The following is a 20,040-nucleotide window of genomic DNA, read 5'->3' on the forward strand; positions in this document are numbered from 1 at the left end:
GGGGGCTTGGATGGTTTGAGTCGGCGGGGATGGTAGGGAAGGGGGAGGGTCGAGGAGAAGGGAACAAAGAGAGTTCGAAGCAGCGATAGATTGAGAAGGAAGGCAAGCCAAGGGGAGTTAGGGAAGTCTTGCTGCAGCCTCTGGATTTAGGGGGTGTGAAATTGAGTGAGTGCGGATGGGCCGCGGCTCTCTCGTCTAATCTGTCATGACGCCATGGCAGACGGGGACGAGAGACAACAGACAACAGGGAGAGGGGCAGACGGGGACGAGAGACGTCAGACACCAGGGAGAGGGGGAGACGGGGACGAGAGACAACTAAGGAGAAGGCCGACGGGAGAGAGAGAGAGAGAGAGAGAGAGAGAGAGAGAGAGAGAGAGAGAGAGAGAGAGAGAGAGAGAGATATGTAGATGTCACAAGCAACCCTTTGAGTGACAGAGGGTGAATAGTAGAGTTTGGAAGTCAGGGGAGGATACTGGCTGTCATAGAGCTAATTCAATCGTAGGATTGTTTAGGCTGATGCCTATCCCGGTGGCTTCGGTATAAATGTTCACTTTTAAAGGACCTGAGAACAATATGTGCCCCTTCAATTAAGGCACTGATATAATTAGGGTGCATTGGTATCATTGACGTTTCTATATTATTGTTATTATGGTTAGAAGTACTAGTAGTAGCAGCAGCAATGCATGCTATTCGCCAATGCTCACAGGTCGACTCCCACACGCAGGTCGATGTATGTGTATAACTCTCTGCGTTCCACGCAAACAGCAGAATAAGCGCATAAGCCAGACTGACGTAAAGCCCCCGTTTTCATTGTAAACCTAATACAGAACAAAGCCACTATCACAAATCATCCGCTCGCTCTCTCTCAAACACACACACTAAGTCCTCTGCTGTGTTTATTCCGCAACGCTTGTGCTATAAAAAGAGCTGCGTGTGGAGGGGTTTGTGGAATGGGATTTTTTGAAATCAAGAGTCTGAAGTCATCGCCGCCCCGAACGCAGACTCAAGATTTGATCGTTCGTCACATGTCGAGATGAATCCTGGCAGAGCTGAGATAAGGGCGGGTCAGCTACGTTCTGTTTGCATCCACGCTTCCATTTTTTTTCCTTTCCCCTTCTCCTCGTGATTTGCTGAAGTAGCAGCTGAGAATACATATGGATGTTGGTTTTTTTCACTCGGCAGGACCCATCAATTCCGTCCATCCATCAGCCCCTCTGTCTATAATTCCGCCCATACCTCCACCCCCTACATCTTCCCATCAGATCGCTCAATCCATGCATCCACCCCTCCCTCCCTCCCTCCCTCCCATCCACCCATACATCGACCCGTCCATCTCTTCATCCAGCCATCCATCCCTACATGCATTCACCCCTCCATTGCTTCTCATTCCTCAGAGTGCACGCGGGCTGTCATGTCGGCTTTCAGTGTGTGAGAACAGGTGATTGATTGTACTCTGGCCTAACAGTAGGGTTCCCATCAGCACCTGTGTGGTTTAACATAGACTGACAAGGCCTTACACTCACACTCGCGCACACACACACACACACACAGGCACAGGCACGCACACCCACGCACGCAAACGCGCGCACAAACACTTGGGAAAATACAATATGTTATGCATGCAGAGCACGACGTGCAGAATGCAAGTAGATGGATACGTCGTCCACATCACTAGATGGCACACCTTAGGAAATGTGAATAGGAGGGTGGAAGTAGCAATTAACGTAGAGAGGGAGAGAGGGAGAGAGGGAGAGAGAGAGAGAGAGAACAAGAGAGAGAAAGAGAACGAGAGAGAAAAAGAGGGAGAGAGAGAACAGGAGAGAGAAAGAGAGAAAATGAGAAAACGAGAGAACGAGAGAACGAGAGAGTATGATCGACAGCCAATGTGAGACAAAGTGTCAAGCAGAACCAAAAAACACAAACAGATAGAGTTCATTAAAACCGAAGGCCACGTCTTAAGACTTTCAAGTGAAACAATGTTTGCTTTTTAATCACTGGCAACAATCAAAACAGAATCTGCATAAAGGAGGAGCCTGTGCATTAGGGGTCACCCACACCTTGAAGCGGTCCGTGTTGTAACCAAGCGCAACGACCCGGCTCCTTTTCATCTTGCGTCTGTGTCATCGGAATAGCTAATGGTGCAAACAATGGGCCTAGAGGCGGGGGGAAGCGGGGGGGAAGCGGGGCGGCCATGACGGCTGACGAGCCCGGATACCCAGAGAGCAGAGCCCCGCCTTAGACACCACAACAGCACCACACCCACCCACCCACCCACCCTCCAGCGGTCTGATAAGTAGATAAAGGAGGAAATATGCCCTGTGAACCCCAAACCCCCCCCAACCCCATCCAAACACCCCCTCCCCCTGACGGATTCCTCCACCACGAGCCCCCTTCCCCCCGCCATGCCCTAACTGACGACGCTATTGGGCAGAAATGATGTCATTAATAATGAATTGTGAATATCTAAATTATGCAAAAGAGGGTGACAGAAGAGGCAGAGAAGGAGGGAATAAGGAATGAGCCTCAAAGAAAGGAATAAGAAGCAACACAAACAGAGAGGGTAGAGAGGGATGGGGAGAGAGATGGGGAGAGAGAGAGAGAGAGAGAGAGAGAGAGAGAGAGAGAGAGAGAGAGAGAGAGAGAGAGAGAGAGAGAGAGAGAGAGAGAGAGAGAGAGAGAGAGAGAGAGAGAGAGGTGGTGGGGCTTGAGGGAGGGAGCAGCAGTACATTGAGAGGGTATTTATCCATACACATTTTTATTTACCACAGAATAAGCTCCGATTTTATAAATAAACATAAGGCACACACACGCACACAGCACGCAGAGCACGCACACACACACACACACAATTTTTTTCCGCTTTTGCCAATGAACCGAGTTGGACGTTAGTCGAACTGCAGGGCCTTACAACAGCAGAACTCCCTGAAGAACATGGGTTTAACAGAGAGAGAGAGAGTGGGAGAGTTACATAGATAGAGGAAGAGCTTGAGTAGGAGAGAGAGAGAGGGAGAGACAGATAAGAGGGAAGGAATGAGGGCAGTTGCAGTGCTGCAGTGCAGCTGTATTCCACAATCTTTCCCCTGGTAAGCTTTCTCTTTGTCTCCCCACGCCTCTCTATCTTCGTTGCATAATGTTGGAGATTCACAAACTTGAACTACTGCACTGACCCGTTCTTTTACTTCCGTACATTAAAGAGAACCTTATCTTAAACGAATCGGTGGCTCTTAATTCATTAGGTCATTCAAAGCTAGTGATCGAGTTTCAAGTCCCTCGGTTATAACTGATGGATGTAACGTACGCTCCATGAACCCTTGAATGCATTTCACATCGTTAAACATCCATAATGAGTAATAAATAATATACTATGCAGACAAGATTTTGCAGAGAGATATCTTTACAAAAGAGAGAGTTGCAATATAACAAGAACAACCAATGTTGGGTTAGGTTACTTAATGTTATGAACATTGCAAGATAACTGCCATTAAAAAGTGACCCACTCAAAAAGTTTCTAATAAGAGTACTTTTGCATGACGTGCCTCTATGTTTCTGTCAAAAACATATGGGCAAGAAAAGGGAGAAGATGAGTTTAGGATGAGCAAATCAAACAAAGGGAAATGAAGACCAGAGCGAAATGAAAAGGAAAGTTGGAAAAGGGTGTGAGTGTGTGTATGTGTTGTGTATGTGTATGTTTGTGTATGTGTGTGTGTGTGTGTGTGTGTGTGTGTGGGGGGGGGGGGGTTGGGGTTTGGTGGTTTGCGGTGTTGGACATGACAACTGTTTAATAAACAAGTGTCGGCTGGCTGGATACCAACCGGTGTAATCATTTAGCGTGAACAACACTCTCAGACAAGAGACACAAAGACGCGAGCGCACTAATGTCCACACACAGTGGGAGAGACGTGTTCGCGGCGTCGGCGTGTGGTACTCCTGTGACTGTAATTAATGGTGGTCTTTGTGCCTGCATTTTCTTAATGGTTTCATTATTCCGGTGACATATCTCCTTAACATCAAGCAGTTGACGGGGGTGGGGGGGGGGGGGGGGGGTGGATCACGGACCGACCATCTTGTCGACGGGGCCTTTTGGTAATTAACACAACGTGCGGGCAAATCTTTAATTAACAGTCGGAGAACTGTTGATCTTTTTCTTGTGTTGTATTGATTGTTGCCTTGATAGTGTCACTTTAAAGATTACACATTGATTGATAGGCTTAGCCGTGTTCTTTCTGAACGATGTGAAGGCGGTTTCCCTATTGGTCGCTGTTCAATTACAGCCTTTGTAGCATGTGCCCCCATAAGATGGCGGAATGATGGTCAACACTGCCAAGGAGTCAAATGAAAGTGTAATCTTGTTATCTTAATTACCAAAATAATAGGATAATTATGAAAACCGTTCCCAACAACTCTCAGATTCAAAGTCCAAGAGAACATCTCTAGCCCATAATTGATAACGACAAGCAAAGGGGCTCAACCCCGATAGAAATGTAAAGAAAAAATCTGGTCCCACAAACGATGATGTATGTTAAATTTCCCTCTCTGATCATCGTTAAATGTCATCATTCGTATAAAGGAATAACAACAACATGGCAACGGATAGAAAATACTGCAGTACCATTGTTCCAATTATAGTTATACTATTTATTTATGAATAAATATGTATTTGTAAAATGTTGCGTCTTTTTTTAAGCATTCTTAAGAGCATCGGAGACATTTAATATTTCTCTTAATGTAATGCTCTCACAGTAGGATGATTTGTACACTTCCACACACACCGCAGTCGGTGTCTTGTGTGCTACTTTTTAAATCCGGCTTCTATTAAGGATCTGGTAATCCGGGGCTACCACAGTGTCCCCACTATTTGACAAAACAAGCCCTCTATTAGCACTGCACCAAAGGGCCAAAAGCTCTGATTGCATTATAATCACTCTGACTCCAAAAGCATAATTACCACAGTCTTCAGTGTAATAGAAGCGTATTTCGAATTCATTTGGGAGCCTCTTAAACATTTAAATCTGTAATTTAAAGTTACAATCCAATTTAAAAGGTGGTTTACCTCTTTCACCCTGTTAGTATCCTTTGCTCTGACCCTGTTTCTCTCGCCTTCTTTTTATTCTTTATTTCTCTTGACTCTCCTCCTCTCTTACTCTCTTTACTCCCCTCTGTTTCACCTCTTTCGTTTCACCCGTGTTAGGGTCTCTCTCTCTCTCCCTCGCTCTCTCTCTCTCTCTCTCTCTGCCTCCCTTTCTCTCTCTCTCTCTCTCTCTCTCTCTCTCTCTCTCTCTCTCTCTCTCTCTCTCTGCCTCTCTCTCTCTCTGCCCCTCTCCCCCTCTCTCCCTCTCTCTCTCTCTCTCTCTCTCTCCCCCTCCCTCCCTCCCTGCCTCTCTCTCTATCTCTCTCTCTCTCTCTCTCTCTCTCTCTCTCTCTCTCTCTCTCTCTCTCTCTCTCCCTCCCTGCCTCCCTCTCTCTCTCCACCCCCCCTCTCTCTATCCTTCTCTCTCTCCTTCACACCCCGTTGTAATTACTTTCCGAGGTGATTATGAAATAATTAAAACCAGCCCTCACATATCCCAATTAATTCCTGATGAATATGACGCCGGCTGTGCTGAGCAACCGGTTCACTCTGCGACACTTGTCAAATCCCCCCCACCACCCCACTTCCCAACCTCCCCCCCCTCCCTCAAATCAGCTTTCCAGGGCCTTAATCACAAGAAACAATGCCTTTAAAGTAGGACTCATTAATCGACTGGCAGTGGTGCCAAGCTGAGCGGGAAATAGATTCACTTGTCAGAACCTTCACCTTTTCACACAGGAAAAACATGAAAAAGCCATTGGATCAAATATGAAAACAAATGAGCAGTGGGGGGAAGCAGGAACAAATAAATGCAATATAATTGTGATTGTTTATAATAATTTAGACGAAAAGATTTGACATGGACATGGTCCTTTGCGCTGGGGTACATTAAGGCAATCTCATAGAATAATTATATAAAGTACACAATGAAACACATCGGCTGTGACTAGATGTGTGTGTGAGTGGAAATCCGAGAGCAGCCAGAATGCAAAATAAAAAGCTTTTACTTTGTGCTTTTTACAATTCCTGTGCCCGCTGACACAGCGCAACTTCTTCTTCCTTTATACCTAATTAAATTTCCAGATGAAAGCATTTCAGCGTCATCTTCATGAAAATACAAGTTATGAATTTATATGATTTGCAATATATTTGTAACACAATTTTGTTTTCTGGCCATGTATATTAAATAGAACCCATGAGGATGTGTGTGTGTGGGGGGGGGGGGGGGGGTCCTTTTAAATGTTAAATGCTGGCTTTTGCAATCAAATATCTTCCAGACAAAAGCAACAAGCTACAACATCAATGACTTTGTGCTCCCACAGTGTAAGAAGTACATTGTGGATTTGATCTTGGCTGTCTTACACTTCACCCCCGCACTGACGATCTCCATCATACACCCTCACCCACCAGTGACAAACCTCCCATGAGAAGAGTTGAAACCATTTATATGGCTTCTGCATTACTCGTTTTTATATGCTCGTGTGTGTGTGTGTGTGTGTGTGTGTGTGTGTGTGTGTGTGTGTGTGTGTGTGTGTGTGTGTGTGTGTGTGTGTGTGTGTGTGTGTGTGTGTGTGTGTGTGTGTGTGTGTGTGTGTGTGTGTGTTGTGTATGCCTGTATGAGTGAAACCAAAGATTAATGAGGTGTTTAACTCATATGTGTGTCTAGGGTATACACGTACCGTAACATGGAATACTACATGTGCACCTGCGTATGTCTGTTGTGAGGGTCTGCTATCTGTTCAATGTGATTGTGACAATGTGTGTACCACTATGTGTGGATGACTATGTTTGAGTGAGAGCGACACCAAGAGAGAGAAAGAGAAAGAGCGAGAGAAGGGGGGGGGAAAAAAAGAGAAAGAGAGAGGGAACCAGATCAACAGAGAGGTGACGAGAGACAGCATGGCGAGAGAGAGAAAGAGAGAGAGAGATGGAGAGAGTAAGTGAGAGTGAGACAGAAAGAGAGAGGGATAAGATCGAGCCAGATAGCAAGAGAGAGCGCGTAGGCATGTACGTCCCAAAAATGCGATTAATATTGCATGTCGTCACGTACGCTAAATGGGGAACAGGGGATGAGCCACGGACACGGCGGGCCGCTCTGGGCCACGGCAGAACAAAGTGACTCTAATTGGACCACACTGGTGCTCTGAGCAAGGTAGCGCCGCCGCGTAATGAGAGCAAATTAAAAAACACATTGGAGGGAAAATGAGAAAGCACAAGCTTTTTAGAAACCCTATGGCTTATAGGGGCAACAGCCATAGAGGGGAGGAGGGAGACGGGGGGAGAGCGACAGAGCGACAGAGAGACAGAGAGAGAGACAGGAAACAGTTATGTGGCACGGTGTGGTGTTGTGCGGTGTGCCGGTGTGGTGTGGTGTGGTGTGTGTGCGGCATAGTGTGGCGTGGCTCGACCTGGCGTGATGGCGGGGCGTGGTGTGGTTTGGCGTCTCGTGGTGTGGAGGGGTGCGTGTGGTTTGACGTGGCGTTGCATGGCGTGATGTGGTGTGGTGTAGCGCGACGGGGTGTGGTGTATGTGGCGTTGCGTGTCCTTGCATGGCGTGCCGTGCCGTGCCGTGGCGTGGCGTGGAGAGGGGCGCGGTGACGTTTTGCCCGGCGTGGCGTGGCGCAGTGCGGCCTGCCGTCGTCCGGCGTGGTGAGCGAGGCGGGCGCTATGCCCGTGGAGACAGGGATGCGGAGGCCCGGCGTTCCGCTCGCAGATGGGTACCTCACGCAGCAGATGACCGCACAGAGAGGACCTACCGCCCCCCCCCCCCCCCCCCCCCCCCCCCCCCTCCCCCCGCCCCCACCCCCGCCACCGCCACCACCCACCACCCACCAGCCCACACATTAGCATCTGATGCAGAGTATCGAGCGTTGGGCTGCGCGCTCGCTGACCGCACTGATAAGGAGCGGCAGGCATCACCAGAACCTCCAGCGTTCTAACAGCCTATGTGCTGTGGTATGTATTTTATCGAGTTTCTTAGAGCAAAATGTTACATATGGTAGCAATATATATATATATGCATACATGAGGACTTTATAACACACCAATCTGAACACAAGACACAGACAGACAGACAGACAGACAGACAGACAGACAGACAGACAGACAGACAGACAGACAGACAGACAGACAGACAGACAGACAGAGAGAGAGAGAGAGAGACAGAGAGAGAGAGAGAGAGAGAGAGAGATCGATAACAGAAAGTTACTTCTATAAACACAGATATAGAAGATTTATAGATTCATAGATAGAAATATAGATGCTACACACACATGGAGAAGTACACAAACAGACAGGGACAGAACAGGCCGACCGATCCATTACACACCTCCGGAAAAGTACAATACGTTCAGCATTTTCTGACATCACACTGGAGGTGTGTCTGGCGTTTGTCAGAAGCCCATTTGGACTGTGATGCGTGTGGCTGACAGCCAGGCGAGGCAGCTCTGAATAACGGCACACGAGTGGGACCAGATATTTCCTCGGGACATGCGGGCCATAAGCGGAGCGGTCTCATGGCAGGGGCACGATCGCTACAGCTGAATTAGGACCGACTTTTAAATCGAATTGAAAATGTCACTCTTTTTTTTTTTCATCTCCCATCCCCAGAGCCAACAAGTCCAACCATCTCGAGGAGTTAATTTCTCGAAGAAGTTTGGTGGCTGGTGTGACAGCTTTCACTCAGAAAGAGTTCCACTTGCACCAAGGGAGCACAGTTCCCCGTTGCCTTATGCCATTTCAGAAGATTAAAAAGTGTTTGTGATGTTTGATTGCTACAATGTTTGAGGCCATGGTTTCAAAGGCACACGTAGGTATTAAATAGCCAGATTAATCCTTCAGAGGATGTGCAGCATTCAACCTCCTATCCCCCACCCTGGGATTAATGGTTTTCCATGCGCCCTTCATCCCACCCTTTCAAAAATAGAGACCTTAATACCAACGATTCAACCAAGAAGCAAATAGGAAGCTACCTAGCAAATACCTAAACAACCTAGGAAGGCAAAGGTAATAGTCACTAGGAGACAGAGTAGTTCTACAACATAGGGGATTTCATGACTGGCGATTCAAAAATGTTCAACTGCTTGAATTACCCTTTGAAATTCCTGAAATATGTCATAACTTGGCGCATTGAATAAAATGGGATGCGTTGGTAGTGGCCTCAAGTAAGAATGGCATTTGAAAAGCTAAATCCTATGCATCTCAATCCTATAGAAAGAGCACCTCAAGAGTTGCACATGTTTGAGCAGCCATATATCTCCAGGCCCTTTTATGGGGCCTTGTCCACAGGATGTCCTCACAGCCAGAGACTCCTGCACACTTAGTTATTTTTTCCTTGCAAAAAGAACACGTAATGGAGCCACGGGACGGGACCCACGGCAGCAGTGGGTAGTTAAAAAAATAACCATTTCAATGAAAAAATAAAAAGTAGCAGTTTTTACAGTGCACTCAAACAGGTCACTTAGAACCCCCCTTGAATACCATGTAAGGTTAGAGTTCGGCCTTGCTTTGTAGTGCAGGGAAATACAGAAAAAATGATTGAACTTAGGATCAGTGGCAGGTACATCAGCCATGGCAGACATTGCACATTTCACAGATTGTGTGCTGTTTTGAAGGGCAGGAATACAGGGAGGAGGTAAACAGTGAGGCCTATCTGAGAATGGCCCTGCTGTTTTTTTTATATAGATCAAATACAGATTCTGGAGGTTATATAAATGAATAATTAAATTACTAATAAATACTGGTGTGTTGACACACACACGCATGCACACACACACACACACACACACACACACACACACACACACACACACACACACACACACACACACACACACACACACACACACACACACACACACACACACACACACACACACACAAGCGTGTAGAGGAGGAAGCCATCATATCACCCTCTTGTGGTTAGCATCAAAGACTAGCAAGCGTGAAGAAGGAGAGAGAAATTGACAGAAAGGAAGTGGAAGAGTGGCAAAAGAGACTTGACCTCTTTAATAAGAGTCCCTAACCTTGTTTTGATCCACTTCAATAACTTTGCACTTTTAATAACAACTTGGCCAAATTAGCATTGACGCAAAGTTGTGTCTTTCGTAAAGCCAGTGAAACAAAATCACCCTTAGCCCAGTGCGCCAAATCACTAACACTTATTATCGTGAGATTTTATGATGTGTCTTTTTGTAGAGAGGAAAACAACAAATAACCTTAGCAAATGACCTATGGCGACCAGCAGAGAGAAACAGCCTTAAGCTTCTCGGACATCATGCTATTTGCCTCCACGTTGAGGATACAATGCCATGATCAGTATGCGCCTTAACGGAATGGAAATGTTACATTGACTCAGAGCCTCACAATGCGTTCCCGTCTCCAAGCAAAATTGGAAGCGTTGATGGCAGAGTCTGCACACTTTACACGCACACGTGTGTGTGTGTGTGTGTGTGTGTGTGTGTGTGTGTGTGTGTGTGTGTGTGTGTGTGTGTGTGTGTGTGTGTGTGTGTGTGTGTGTGTGTGTGTGTGTGTGTGTGTGTGTGTTTGTTTGCATGTGAGTGAGTGAGTGAGTGAGGGAGAGAGGGAGTTTGCTTTCTAGTGCGTTGGCGTCTGAGTGTGACCTTATAATGTGTGGGCAGAAAAGGAAAGTGATTCACTGCATTTAGTTGTTATGCTCAATGCAATCACTACACAATTGCTCGCATAAAAATATATGTACATATGTGTGTATCTGTGAGTGAGTGTGTGCGTAGGCTTTGATTGGTCCTATTTTGGTCCTTCTTTCACCAACCGGACACAGCACTAATACAAATAATCACGATCTATTTTTCTCTATTTATATTCCGGTGAGGACTGATGTTGTGGTTCTCCAACCGCCAAACGCTCTTCTAAAAAGCGCTACGTCAAAAACGCAACGCGGTTTGACTCAAACCGACCAATTTAAAAACGGTGACCCTTTAAGTTATCGACAATCTGGTACTGCATTAGTGCATTACTCAGGCTAATATTGACATTAACCATATAGACTTGGGACAGAAATGTTCCAATAGCGTCATTAGTGCAGCTCCGTTCCAGCGCCATTTGTGCTCCATCCATAAAATGATTCATTGGAAGTCCTCTGCCGGGTGCATTAGGAGAAGATGGGGTCATTTCATGTTTATCATGTGCAACACGCTTCCACTGCCAGACAGAGTTACCTCTCTGAGCCTTTTTGTGACTAATGAATCATTTGAGGCAAACCAAAGGTCTCGGGAAAAGAGGAACTTAGGTGTCAAGGTGTCCCAGCTAACCCAATTAAGTGAAATGTGTATTATGGTCTCTGGAACCCTTTCAATAGATGCATACACATCGACATTAACGCCCGCCCCCTAACACACACACACACACACACACACACACACACACACACACACACACACACACACACACACACACACACACACACACACACACACACACACCTACATACAAACTCACGCACACACACACCCGACATGATGAAGCGTGTCACTTTGACATGGTACAATCTGGCTGCTAATGTTATTGATTTATTTGGCTTCTGAATATTAAGATAAACGCTGAAGCCGCTGATTCATTCTGTTTAAGATCCGGGCCAAAAGGATGAGGGAGAGCGAGGAAGATAGAGAGTGATAGAGGGAAAAGAGCGAGAGAAAGAGGGGAAGAGCAAGAGAGAGGATGAGAGAGCTCGGAATGTAGAGAAGCAAATACAAATTTGCATTCACCTTGTTTGATATTGCAGAAGTAATTTGAATTCTTCATAATCTGTGAATAATAATTGAAAGTTGAGAAACAAAACAAAACGAATTGAGTGTATTAAAACGGTAGCTCGCCATTCTTATGAAAGAGGCAGTCAGACAGTGTGTGTGTGTGTGTGTGTGTGTGTGTGTGTGTGTGTGTGTGTGTGTGTGTGTGTGTGTGTGTGTGTGTGTGTGTGTGTGACGTCAAATATAAATGTCATTTTTGGGAAAGGGGGGGGGGGGGTGGTTACAGGCTAGATACAGGCTTTCAGGATTCAGGCCAGTATCATGAAGCCTTTCCTTCTTCAGAGTTCATACGTATGTGTTCTCAGCGCCACGGAGCTGTCTACCCATGGGGTGCTGATTTCCATTCCATTCCAAACCTTGACTCCACTAAAGGCCCGGCAACTCTTCCACAATCTCTCTCCCTTCCTTCTATTTATCACTCCCCAGACTAATCCAACATTTAAACCATGTCCTCCGAAACGCACGATGTTCCAACCTTGTCCGATATCCCTTTTTTCTTTTAACATTTCTTTCATTGTTTGAATCATGGTTAAAAAATTAATATTATCCTTGCTGGAGGATATAGGCTTCTTTGGAACACAATGATGCAAGAAGCCTCCCAGCCCCACAAACCCCCTAAACCAGATCCGGCATGTCCTCTTCATCAGAAAGAGATCAGTGTAAATATAGCAGAGTTAGCTGGGCTAAAGAAAAGATAAGCTATTGCCACTACCCCTGTGTAGTTTGCCTTTTTCCTGGCAAACTGTCTTTAACAAAGGGATCAATAACAAATCAAGTTTTTTCTTCAAGCGAAAATAATCGATCACCTGTAAGTTTCAGTGATATGTCTCAATAGCCTCCTGCTCTCTCTTTCATTTTGATTCGCACCTCTATTGTTGTTGTAAAAAAAGGTATCGATAGACTACCGCCTGTGTAGCCGTCGTGCAGCCATGACAAAGCTGGGAATGTGTTTTACCGCAATTTACCATGATAAAAGAGAGCTGAAGTGCTTGAAATTTGTAAGGAAGGCATGATTCAAAAACAGAGCTAAAGAGGGATAGGTTGGTGGAGAGAGAGAGAGAGAGAGAGAGAGAGAGAGAGAGAGAGAGAGAGAGAGAGAGAGAGAGAGAGAGAGAGAGAGAGAGAGAGAGAGAGAGAGACATCTCTGCCTATTTTGTTAAGTGAAGAAAAAAGACTGCAAAATATGGAAAATCATAGGACGTTCTTTGCGATCTTCTTCCAAGCCCTGCACATAATAGGAAGATTGAACTTTTCCCACCTGAGCTAAGAGTCTTGTTTTCATGTAGGGAGTGCGTCCAGCTTACGTGAGGAGACTTTAAAGTGAGTGACGTCTAAAAATAGAATAGTCAGCATCACCTCGAGGTGGGATCTCGATGAGAGCATCTGAGGAACTGAACAAATGCGAGCCATAACCCGAAAATATCTGAAAGATTGTCGTTGCACTGATTTAGATGATAGGGGTGTGGGGGGGAGAGAGAGATCTCACAAGCTACGGTTGGTTCGCTACAAGGTGAAAAAAAAAACTGTTCAAAGGCGGGGTTTTAATTTTCATAAAACGAGAAATCAGCGGCTCAATAATGACTGAATGCGTGGTGGATCGATATTGATCAGTTGGTAGCAGATGTAACTCCTGCTCGGCGCAAAGACTGCGTTTCGTTGCCGAGCGAACCAAGAAGAATCGCGACGCGAAAGAAACGCGCAAGCAATATCGTATAAACTACAACAAAATACCGTCCAAAAGCATCCGTCTCGTTCCACCCACTTAGTCAGGCTGATGCGGGACATTGGTGGCAGAAATCTATCGATTTACAGTAGATCCTACTGCAAACTTAGGTGATCGCCTGGCCTACCTCGTGGCCAAAGCCTACTACACTCTCCTGTGACAACTTGTCCACATTTTGCCCTGGATCCTGAGCCTTGTAAGATATGAGTGTAACCAGTAGTTGGGATCCTGCCTGCCGGCTATATGAGGATGAGCAACACGCTGGCTCCAGCCCCTCGGAACTGGGCTGCTGCTGCTGCTGCTGCTGCTGCGCCACACTCTTCCGGGGGGGCAGTAGGCTTCCTGACTTGAATGCAAAGCAGCTGTTGCACAAGGCAGGCAGCTAAATGTCCGCATATTGCTGTCATCACACTTTTAACTGCGGCGGGATTAGAAAGCGTGATGTGTCTGAAAAAATGAGGGGCCCAGATCCGCTTCAATACGTTTTTTTTTCCCCATGATCAAACGGATCACTGACTTCTTCACCTTAACCCCCCCCCCTTACCCGTAGGCCTATACGCAGGTATGGTCATTGATTCAGTGTGTGCATTCACGGCACATTACAAACGCCGACTTTATGTTCTAATAATTCACATCGGCGGTCTGGAAAAGCCTCATGGTGGAAGGTTGCGCGCGTTTGCGAATTTTTCAAGTGAACAAGTGTGCGCGCCCCCGTGGATGCAGGCTACAGTACGTGGGCTACAATGCACCAACAGGTCTCCCATCCATCCACATAATAATCCCCTCTCGTATAAAGTCTCTGTGTGTGCGTGAGCGTGTGTGTGTGTGTGTGTGTGTGTGTGTGTGTGTGTGTGTGTGTGTGTGTGTGTGTGTGTGTGTGTGTGTGTGTGTGTGTGTGTGTGTGTGTGTGTGTGTGTAGGCCTACTCAGTAATGGGAGCATCTCAGTGGCTTCGTGATATCATAGAACGGTCGTTATAGCAATCCAATGACGTGAGCGAATGCGATGCTGTGATTTGTTCCACCGACAGAACATTATGCTTGAATTGTATTTGCCCTGAATGAATCTTCTGTGCCCTAAAGAAGTCGTCCAGAATGGGATGCAGGTTGAACCACATATAGCCTACAGCAAGCAGGCTAGTAGGCTATTAACAGTGATATTAGTAAATAAATATCCCCTCCTCATCCTGCTTTATAGGTCGAGACTTCCCAAACTCAGAAAAAGGGGTTTATGGAATGGCTGTTAAGGCGACTGTACGGTGATTTCCTGAGTGCTTCTCGGGCAACAACGCAATAGGAATTGTATATATAGGTGTGAGGATCGCTAACGTCTAAAGCCGTGAGCTCACCTAGGCGTGTGGCCTATACGTGCTGTGTAGGTCGGCCAGTGTGGAGCCCGTTGCGGACCATCGCTTCTCCCATCCATCCATCCCTTTCCACTTCCCTAAATGTTCAAATGACGCAGGGCGGCGTGTATGGAACATTTTGAAAAACACTGGTGCCTATCTTGTGTCGTGCGCCAGGTGCACACTCCTCACAGCCCGGGATAATTACATTTCGGAAAGTGTTTTTGCTCTTGATTCAAGACGCGTGACAACAGAGGTGGCATTGTGTCAATAATGCCTTTTTATAGGCGTCTTGTTCAGTTCCCCCCCCCCCAATACAAGTGTGTATAACCCCTTATTCCTTATGTTCTCCAAGGTAGAATCAACTCACGCCAAGCCTGAAGGACACGTTTGGAACTTTGTGAGGGGATGTATGTCGATATAGCATCTAATGCATTGGCACCGTGGCTAACGTTGATTAAGTTAGTGGGCTGGGTATAGGCGGACATGCTTAAGTAACGTGCAAAACTTGATAAAGGGTGTGCTTTTTTGTGTATATCAACATGGGGAAACAGGACGGCCTGAATTCAATACTTACATGGAGGAGATGTTTTGGCAAAGGTCATCATTGAGCCCCGTGTTATTCCCATTGGTTCCCGTGCTCGGAGAGGACAATAGTGGGAAAAATTTCTCCTCGTTGGATTTGTTACAGTATATCTCGCTGGACGAACAGGTGCACGTCGGTGGACAGTCGAGCATCGAGCTCAGATAGTTCTGAAAAACGCTGAGAAGAAAGAGCAGCCTCCAACAACAATAAATCCTCGGCGGAGACACACAGAAACACACACCAAACAAATCCATGGTTGGTCCGAGTAGGAGTCCCCAAGGTTTCGTCGAATGAAAGATTAGGTTTGCACGGTTGAAACTAATGACGTAGAAATCCTATTTTCTGAGGGTGAAAATGAAATACCCTTAACCAATTGGGTATAATGGGAGCGCGCCGCGCGCCCCAATCCGTCTATCTGTGCGGGAGCGTGTAGGTATGTCAAGATATGTCGATTGGAAAAACCACTGTTGGTCTGTCTCTCAAAATCAAAAAAAAGAGGATCGCGAAAGGCAAAAAAAATTACTCCGTTGAATCAGAAACGGCCGATCGGTACATGTAGTTCCGACTGATCATCCCTGCGTCGTTTAGTCATCCCTCCGTCGCCTTCTCTAGCGCGCACTGTTGCTGCTGCTGCTGCCTCGGAGAGGTGCAAGGCTGCCGGATAAGAGACTGGGAACGAGCGAGGGGGAGAGAGAGAGAGGGCGAGAGAGAGGGCGAGAGAGAGAGAGAGAGAGAGGGCGAGAGAGAGAGAGAGAGAGAGAGAGAGAGAGAGAGAGAGAGAGAGAGAGAGAGAGAGAGAGAGAGAGAGAGAGGGCGAGAGAGAGAGGGCGAGAGAGAGAGAGAGAGAGAGAGAGAGAGAGAGAGAGAGAGAGAGAGAGAGAGAGAGAGAGAGAGAGAGAGAGAGAGAGAGAGAGAGAGAGAGAGAGAGAGAGAGAGAGAGAGAGAGAAGACCGAGCTCCAAGTCCCACCTACTGGGCAAAGAGGAAATGACACAAGTGCGCGCACACACTGGTGCTCAGAATCCTCATCTTGCGGTGTTTCCGTGTTCTACATATACGCTTCATATAAAATAGGTGTATCGGTCTCAACCGTCCATTCAACGAACCTAAAATACAAGTCTTATGCACTCCCGATTATCAAACACGTCAACCCGGAAACGACCTCCTCTAGAGCAAATAACAGCCTTTGATGGACATACATTCCTACGTTACTTTACACCTCAAAACCACATTCGGAACCGGGAGGACAGCAGTGGGAGGTGGGAGGTGGGGGGTGGAGGTGATGCTGAGCAGCTGCGCCGTGTGTGTCACAGACAACACCTCCAGCAGATAGACAGGTGGCCACAGTCACAGCTGAAGCTTCAGCACCATGGACAGCAGTCACCTGCCACATCCACCGGCCCACACACACACTACACGCAGGCACACACACACACACACACACACACACACACACACACACACACACACACACACACACACACACACACACACACACACACACACACACACACACACACACACACACACACACACACACACACACACACACACAGGAGAATATCATGCGCAAATACAGACACCCATACACACAAAAAATCCTGGATGCTTATTTGGCCTCCATTTTTACACCTTTCCTGAGCCAACATGTGTCTCCGTCTCCCTCGCCATGTCCCTCCATGGGCTATGCATCATTTCCTCCCCAACCCCCCACCCCCCACCCTCTATCTCCCACATGGCACGGCGAAGGGGAACGTCCTCGTCCCACAACATCTGTAACAAGGTGCTTACGAACCAACGTTTAGTCGCAAGAGCGGGGCTTTCATTAAGGACAACTCATCGTGGTGCTTTTGTAGTGTAAAATGGGCTAGACAAATAGAATAAAGGGGTTTCCCAATGACATGCACTGGCGCACACACACACACACACACACACACACACACACACACACACACACACACACACACACACACACACACACACACACAAACACACACACACTAACATACTCAAATGCTCGAAAATAAAAAACCGTGTGAGATTACGATTACTGCGAAAAGAGAAACAACGGAGATGAGGAAATGAGTTTAAAGTGGTCTGGGATCTTTTTTCTATATGTAACAAAGCGAAGCAACAAAGCAAATTGTTTTAGATAAATCTATAAAGGGAGCATTCATCTGCCTCAGCTCATCGGCATGGGTATCCTTGTATCATCCGCATGTAGAATTATCTACCAAGTACGTTATAATTGTAATGAAGACTGGGGTGGAAGGGGAATGGGGGAGAACAGGGGAGGATTTCAATTTATCTCTATCGTCTCTTCATATTCATCTCTCAAGGCTTGAAATTGCTATTGGCAAAGTCTTGTCCAAGGACTTTTTTTTTTTTTTAATGAAATACCCTTTCTATTTCTATCTCTCTTGTTGCTACCAGTGTCTGTATATACTGCTAAGCAAGGTCTAGCTAATTGAATGTGTGTACACACACACACACACACACACACACACACACACACACACAAACAAACACACACATACACACTGACACCTACACACACACACAAACACATACACACTGACACACACACACACACACACACACACACACACACACACACACACACATACTGCAAAACATCTGCAGACGCACAATAGGTCCTTTGGCAGCCGGTGTTAAGGTTATTCGTATATTTCTAGCCAGTTCAACTTAAGCGCTGACACCACGGATCTGTGCCTGGCAACAGTGGCCCAAACACACATGCACACACACGCACACATGCACACACACACATTTTTCCAGAGCGACTTACAATAAGTACATTTGTCAGAAGAAAGAGAGACAACAATATATCGCTGTTGGTACAGCAAGTAGGTTCATTCTGCACTTACATTTGAACCCATTCCCTGTGTACAATACAACAATACAACAGTACTATATTTAACTGCCAGGGCGTACAACATACATTACTTTTGTACATCGAGTGTCAACACAAGTAGCTGGACTCAATCGTCACCAACACATTCTGAAACCATTCCTTATTGAATTGCTTGTAAGTCTAATCACACTCACACCTGGTGGTATAATATGTTCCCTCTAAGGAAACATTACCTTGATGCAAACTAAATTTAGCACTGCGAAACAATCAGAGCATGTGCACACGAAACACGCACAGCAACAACATGTTGAACAACACACAACATTAGAGTGGAGTGGTGTTTCTTTGCAACTACAATGGCAATTGAACAGTTTACATGTTCTTTGCTTAAAGCAAAAACAAACAAAAGGGCATACAGACAGGGAAGCTGGCTGCCAGTCACAGTGTGAAAAACAAACACTTAAACAGCGGGGAAAACACAGCTACAGTCAGCGGCATGTGTCTCAGCAAGTGAATTAGACGGGAGCGACTGCTGAATATGACAAATTGACTTTTAATTGAGTTTTAGCCACAGTAACTTTGTTATCATCTACAATATATTGTATGCACTTAATGGAGTACCAAGTTTTACTACGACATTTCAGCTTGTAAGATACTATTGTTTTTGCTTCATTACAACACTCACATTTTCCCTTGAAAACAGTTGGTGGTTGGTATAATACTCGCTATGCTATTGTTTTATCATGAAATACGCTTTCTTCATGTAATAAGCGTTCATATTTTTGGAAAATCGGTCAGCCATTCTGATTGTATTCCATACACGAATGCCATGTATTTGTTTTTTTTTGTTTTTTCTCCATAACCAAATGTGGAGTTCCTCCCCACGAGGCTTGTATTACGATACAGTTGCATCAACCCTGACATTACTTGTCAAGCTACTGCTCACCAGCAGCAATTGAAAACACCAGATAATATGTCAAGAAGAATATATCTCTGGGATTAAAAAGCATAGGGGTTGACTGAAAACCTTTTTATTTTACCATACACAATTATCTCTTTCCCCTGCCTTGTAAACTTACAGGCAAAAATAAGGATTTCGGTTTAGTTCGTCAATTTTGCTATTTTTTGCTATTTTACTTCTGTAACTTCATGACATGCACACAATTATACACCCTTAGAGCTGTCACACACATTAAAACCTATAAGAAATATAGTTGGCTTGTATGATTTGATACAACCTTCGCCAAAACATGTTCAAACCCTTGTTTGAACATCTGGGGAGGGAGAGCAAACCCACAAGCATTTAAATAACAGGCAACTTGTAAAATAATATCTTTACAAACATAAATACAAAATATCTAACTGCGATAATGATGTTGGCAATGGCGTTGGAAATGGTTTGGGGGGGGGGGGGGGGGGTGGTTGTGGCAGAAGCGGGGTTGTACCGCCTGCAGCAGACTGGCCCAGGGCTCAGCTGTGCCCTGTGGACTGGGTTGGAGCCACCCTGCATGGCACTTCTTTCACCACAGGCAGAATGCCGAGCAACAACATAACAAGTCAAGAGAATTGTGCCTCTCTCTCTCTCTCTCTCTCTCTCTCTCTCTCTCTCTCTCTCTCTCTCTCTCTCTCTCTCTCTCTCTCTCTCTCTCTCTCCTCTCTC

General features: G+C 46.0%; 1 protein-coding gene across 4 annotated transcripts in view; it reads right to left on the bottom strand.

Annotated features, from left to right (window-relative positions):
• LOC130388969 (NT-3 growth factor receptor-like) overlaps positions 1-20,040 on the bottom strand; it is a 181,235-nt gene that overhangs the window by 104,144 nt on the left and 57,051 nt on the right. For 2 of the 4 annotated variants that reach the window (XM_056598602.1, XM_056598601.1), the window contains exon 1: positions 15,498-16,099. The exons of the other annotated variants lie outside the window; for them this stretch is intronic. In XM_056598602.1, coding sequence (XP_056454577.1) covers positions 15,498-15,760 — 263 coding nt within the window. In that variant the 5' untranslated portion in view covers positions 15,761-16,099. Of the gene's footprint in view, positions 1-15,497; positions 16,100-20,040 lie in introns of those variants that run through there. 4 annotated transcript variants of the gene reach the window in all.

Source organism: Gadus chalcogrammus, chromosome 9, assembly GCF_026213295.1.
Source record: "Gadus chalcogrammus isolate NIFS_2021 chromosome 9, NIFS_Gcha_1.0, whole genome shotgun sequence".
Classification (NCBI taxonomy): Eukaryota; Metazoa; Chordata; class Actinopteri; order Gadiformes; family Gadidae; genus Gadus; species Gadus chalcogrammus.